General features: G+C 33.4%; 1 protein-coding gene across 1 annotated transcript; it reads right to left on the reverse strand.

Annotated features, from left to right (window-relative positions):
* Positions 1 to 3,231: 3,231 nt before the first annotated feature.
* LOC115033089 lies at positions 3,232 to 5,536 on the reverse strand. Its single transcript, XM_029485071.1, has 8 exons — positions 5,531 to 5,536; positions 5,366 to 5,473; positions 5,036 to 5,308; positions 4,871 to 4,978; positions 4,739 to 4,813; positions 3,940 to 4,405; positions 3,644 to 3,878; positions 3,232 to 3,568 (listed from the first exon to the last, which is right to left on the reverse strand). Exons 2-8 carry the CDS (start codon positions 5,430 to 5,432, stop codon positions 3,263 to 3,265), a joined length of 1,530 nt encoding a protein of 509 aa, XP_029340931.1. The 5' UTR covers positions 5,433 to 5,473; positions 5,531 to 5,536; the 3' UTR covers positions 3,232 to 3,262.
* Between the last annotated feature and the right edge of the window lie 6 nt (positions 5,537 to 5,542).

Genomic DNA, 5,542 nt, shown 5'->3' on the forward strand with positions numbered 1-5,542 from the left:
TTTCGACATAATATACTGCAGAATTACGAGGACACACATCGTGAGCATCGTTTGCAGAGGCAGATGGAACGAGACGAGGCGATTCTAAAACTTACAGAATGCGCCATTGAAGGTGATGATGATGATGATGATGATGATGATGATGATGATGATGATGATGATGACGATGATGATGATTATGATGACCAGAAAACCACCACCGACAACCCAAAGGATTCCAGAAAAACATATCCGTACAACGACGCATAACGTACGTACAGCGTTTGGGAATGACTATGTAAAGTGATACGGTGCGTCCGGAGGGACGTTCCGCGTCGTAAATAAATGATGAACTTCGTTGCTTTTTAGTTATCAGATGTTTCTATTTCTATGTTAAATTATAATTACAATATTATGGGCGAGTAAAGCGTCGATTTGTGCCGACCAGACTTTTATAAGTGGGTCGGCACAATCGGAGGCGCTTGGGTTTTAGTCGGGAATTACCGGACTCTATCCATACAGTGGTATAAGGTTTTAAATATATATATATATATATATATACAAGACAAATATCGGGTGTGGAAACCGGCCGTCGTCGGTACAGACTTAATTAAGCGGTACCCCGACGATGAACCTGGCTCGGGTAGGACAGCTTAATTAAGCGCCTAGGTGGGTAATGTGTTGGCCCTAAGAAGGGCCGTTTTATTGAAGTGCTGCAGGAACCGCAGAATTGAACGACAGGCAGCGATTGACGATGTGACAGCAACTGTATCCGCGGGTTGGCGTCGTTGTCTCCGGGCGGTCCGTCGACACGGGTCTTATTACCGTTGAGCGGTGGCCGCGTGGAAATTCAGCGTTGCTTGTTCAATTGCAGTTCATCCGTCGCCGGGCTGCAGGCGTAAGGTGATGATATTGTCGATGGTCGGCGGCTTCAGGCAGTGTTGGTAGCCGTGGGACGGTGTATCGTCGTCGGACTGCGCGTCGGCGTGAAATGTTGTCGTCTAACGGCAATCTCGTCGTTCGTCGGTTTTCGGACGATACTGGTAGCCGTGGAGCGGCGCGTCGTTGTGGACTTGCAGGTCGTCACCGGTCTCTACCGTGGAGCGGTAGTGTCGTATGCAGCCAGTAGTCGGACGATGCTTGAAGCCGTGGAGCGGCGTATCGTCGTCGGGCAGTGGTCTGTGGTATGGTCCGGTTCATAGATAAGTATGATATAATAGATAGGCAACTCATATGTAAAAAAAAACGAACCGCATAAATAGCGCTCCCGGTGGTTGCGTAGTTTAACCAACCTAGTGTTGGCGAGCAATCGATAGAGCTATCGATAATTTTATCGATAATCGCTATTCACTACGATATCGTATAATATCGATAGTCGTAATTATACCATTTAATTTGTAAATATTGTTTTAAGTTTCATGTTACCCACTTACCCATGTCCTTTACTAGTGTTACACTCGCCTGTACTATGGCCATAAATAAAATAATAAAATATGATGTATTTTGTTTATTATTAGTTTTATTAATATTATTTCATTTATGTATCTCCAAAATAATACTAGGTAATTAAAAATTAATATTCAAATGGTATATCACAAGGTCAGACTTAATTGTATTTTATACATAGCAATACATGAATTAAAAATTTAACATCCATTAAAATTTAATTATATATAAAATTGAGCTAATAATAATAGGTATGTACTTGTCTACTAATAAAAATAATAAAATACAAAAAATACTTAATGTACGTTTTTCTTTATTTTACACTTGATTAAATTTTCCAGTGATTGTTTTTTTTTTTTTTATGTTTTATGTACCATATAGAAGCCAGTTGCTTGATAGGATCATTTTCTCCTAGTTGTAATGATCTTTTCCCATGTAATATGCGATTAACTTCAGCACACCAATGATCAATAAATAATTTGACAATTGATTTTACAATTTTTTTTTCAAATGTTTCGTCATGATTTTTACAGTGCAGAGCTGTTAAATCATACTTTGTCAAAATTCCTTCAATAATTATTTCCCCTATTCCAAAAAAATGGCATTTTGATGGAAGATGTTCACCAATATAAACAATAATATTGTGAAGCATTTGATGAAATGGTTTAGTAGGATATTTTAAAGATAATCTGGTACAGGCTTGGTAGTCCCTAGCTACAATCAAATCATGATCTTTAGAAACTTGTTTTGTGCAAATTTTTTTCAAACATTCTTCACAATTTTTATATAATTCTTTGTTGAGTTTTTTGGCAACAAAACCGGCAATATATACATGTGTAGCATGCATTAATTTTGTTGTCGTATCATTCAATTCCCTACTACTCTGCAATGGTAAACTAACTGATACCTCAACTGCTGAAGATTGTTGTTGATTACATGAAAAAAAATTCTTATATGTAATCAATGAGTCTTCTGCAAAGTCTTCACAATTAGCTCCTGGGGATTGGGATGAAATCAAATTATTCAGCAACAAAGTTTTGTAGGCAGAAATAAACGAATGGCTAGTAGGATTGTCACAGCCAAGACTCCGAACTGCACCAAAAAAATTTTCAATTGGGTCCTGGTTTATATGTCTTGTGAGTATTGACTTAATTCCCTTTTCCTCTAAAATCTTTGTCAATGTTTGAAAACCTTAAAAAAAAAAATAAAAAGATTTTTGTAATCAAAAAATATAACACCCTTTGTGGATAGCACAAATTAAATAACATAGTATTTATGGTAGTTGTAAGATTATTATTTTGGAGAAATTTGAAGAAATTTAATTTTGCATACAATAATCCTTTAATTATGATATATTATTTTACCTCTAATTGTTGTTATCCAATTTTTAAGTGTGGGAACATTTACAACTTTACCATTCTTTCCAATAAAATTCATTGATTTAATAATTTTTATGCTATCAGACCAGAGTTTATGATGAATAGAATTTTTCGTCACTGCAGTTCGGTATATTTTTCCTTCGACCACTTTATGATAGCTGCTATTTAAAGAATCAAACAGTTTGTCGAAGAATAAAAATAGTGCTGCAGTGTCTACTCCACTTGGTTCAATTAAACTTTTTGCTAAAAAAAAAAAATATGTTTTTTTGCAAAATTCAAATTATAAAATAAATCATCAACTTACATGCTACAAAATTCATTACTGCAGACACTCGCTGACTAAAAACTTGGGTTGCAAATCGCACTTTCATCTTTGGAATTTTATGAGGAATAACGTGATAATCACTCAACCTAGGCAACATCTTTGAGTCTGGCAAAGCACTATCTGTTTGATACAACTATTCTAAATGTTGCCACTTTGCTAAACGCTTGATACCATCCATTTCGAATGAAAGATTTTTTGTCACCAAGTTATTTCTTGTGCATTTAATAAGATGAGGAACATCAAATAAGTGCACAATTTTGGTTCGTTCTCCGTTTTCTTGCTCCACCTCATAAAATTCTTCTCTATACTCACGATTATTTTTAATGCAATATGCTCTGGTTTCATCATTTAATAACCGAATTGCACCTTCATTTGGCTTCCCTTGATCGCACACAGTTGCTACTATATGAAGCCCTGTTCTAGAAACTTTTTGTATTACCTACATCATAATAATATAAAACATTGATATTAATACATATTAACTTATAATAATGAAAAATATTTTTATAAATACTTCTTTAATTTGTCTTGCTAATTCATGCTGGTTAGTAGCACCTTGGCAGAATGTAAATGATACTGGTTGCTTATATTTTTTTTTTATTCCTCTGACCATAAAAACTAAAGCATGGTCTGCCAACTCTTGGCTTTTATAAGAACCAGAATTTACAAAGCCGTCTATTTTATTAGCAGATGAATCATAATTCAGTCCACTACTCAATGATATTTCATCAAATATAAGTGAGCAATACCTAAAAACCAAATAAAAAAATTACACATTTAAAAGTTATTGATGCTATATGAAAAACTTACCGTTCAGACGGTTTAAGTTTTTTAACATTTTCTGTTAAGACTTGAAAGACTACAGGTGAAACTCCTGGACCAATAGATACCGTACTTAGTAAATTATTTAATGTTCGTTTACATGGAAGCGTGAAAAGATTTGATAAAAGTCTATAGCATTTCGGACTTCTTTTATAAATTGAAAGACTCAGCATTTTTTCTTCCAAAGTGAATCTATGACCTCTTTTCTTTTTCATAGTTTCCCGAAGTTGTAATCTGGTAAAAAGCGATGCTGCAGCCGTTACTTTCCCATTCAATTTATTGATCATATATGAATCAGCAAATTTTTCTGCTCTCTTCAATCTATTTTTGAATAGTTCTTTCTTAACAACTGACTGACGTTGTTTTCGTATTAGTTGATTGGTTATCGAATAGAACTTTTTACATCTAGGAGTAAGATGTCTGATATTCCGCACACCAATGCTTGCCAATAATCCTATAAATGTACAATGGACATCAGATAATTAATAAGCAATGATTATGTTACTAATGAAGATTGGAACTGATTCAACAATTTAGTTTATTTGAAAGCATTAAATAAAGTAATATTTGATGGATAAATTCCAACATATAATTTACTTAAATAAGTTATTAACCCATTTTATTATTTTTCTTTGCAATCAGCCTTGGACAAGTTTTGGTACTAGCAAGGTTACTAACATCTACATTAATATCTACATAAAAGCAAAAATCAAAATTGTACATGCAATGTAATTTATTTAGTGAAATAACATAATACAGAAAAAACTACATTTAAATCTAGACTTACTAATTAAATTTCGATCAGCCAATGATGTATCCATATCAATTAGTTCATCACCGTAGCTTTGTACACTTTCCACAACTAAAATATAGAAATTAATACATTTGTGCCTAAGAAAATATAATGCATTATACTTACAAATGGCATTTGAATCCGTTTGTACAGTATCCAATTCAATAATACCAGACATACCTGATGAATTCATATCAATAAGTTCATCACTATTGCTTTGCACACTTTCCACAACTAAAATATAGAAATTAATACATTTTTGCCTAGGAAAATATAATGCATTATACTTACAAATGGCATTTGAATCCGTTTGTACAGTATCCAATTCAATAATACCAGACATACCTGATGAATTCATATCAATAAGTTCATCACTATTGCTTTGCACACTTTCCACAACTAAAATATAGAAATTAATACATTTTTGCCTAGGAAAATATAATGCATTATACTTACAAATGGCATTTGAATCCGTTTGTACAGTATCCAATTCAATAATACCAGACATACCTGATGAATTCATATCAATAAGTTCATCACTATTGCTTTGCACACTTTCCACAACTAAAATATAGAAATTAATACATTTGTGCCTAGGAAAATATAATGCATTATACTTACAAATGGCATTTGAATCCGTTTGTACAGTATCCAATTCAATAATACCAGACATACCTGATGAATTCATATCAATAAGTTCATCACTTTTGCTTTGCACACTTTCCACAACTAAAATAAAGAAATTAATACATTTGTGCCTAGGAAAATATAATGCATTATACTTACAAATGGCATTTG

The sequence above is a fragment of the Acyrthosiphon pisum genome, chromosome X (genome assembly GCF_005508785.2).
Source record: "Acyrthosiphon pisum isolate AL4f chromosome X, pea_aphid_22Mar2018_4r6ur, whole genome shotgun sequence".
In the NCBI taxonomy this organism is placed as follows: Eukaryota; Metazoa; Arthropoda; class Insecta; order Hemiptera; family Aphididae; genus Acyrthosiphon; species Acyrthosiphon pisum.

Excerpts from the sequence above, each read along its gene's own strand:
- LOC115033089 (XM_029485071.1), bottom strand. The coding sequence starts at position 5,432 with ATGAATTCATCAGGTATGTCTGGTATTATTGAATTGGATACTGTACAA. Across the intron at positions 5,309-5,365 it reads AACGGATTCAAATGCCATTT|TTGTGGAAAGTGTGCAAAGC; the intron begins GTAAGTATAATG and ends TCTATATTTTAG. Across the intron at positions 4,979-5,035 it reads AACGGATTCAAATGCCATTT|TTGTGGAAAGTGTGCAAAGC; the intron begins GTAAGTATAATG and ends TCTATATTTTAG.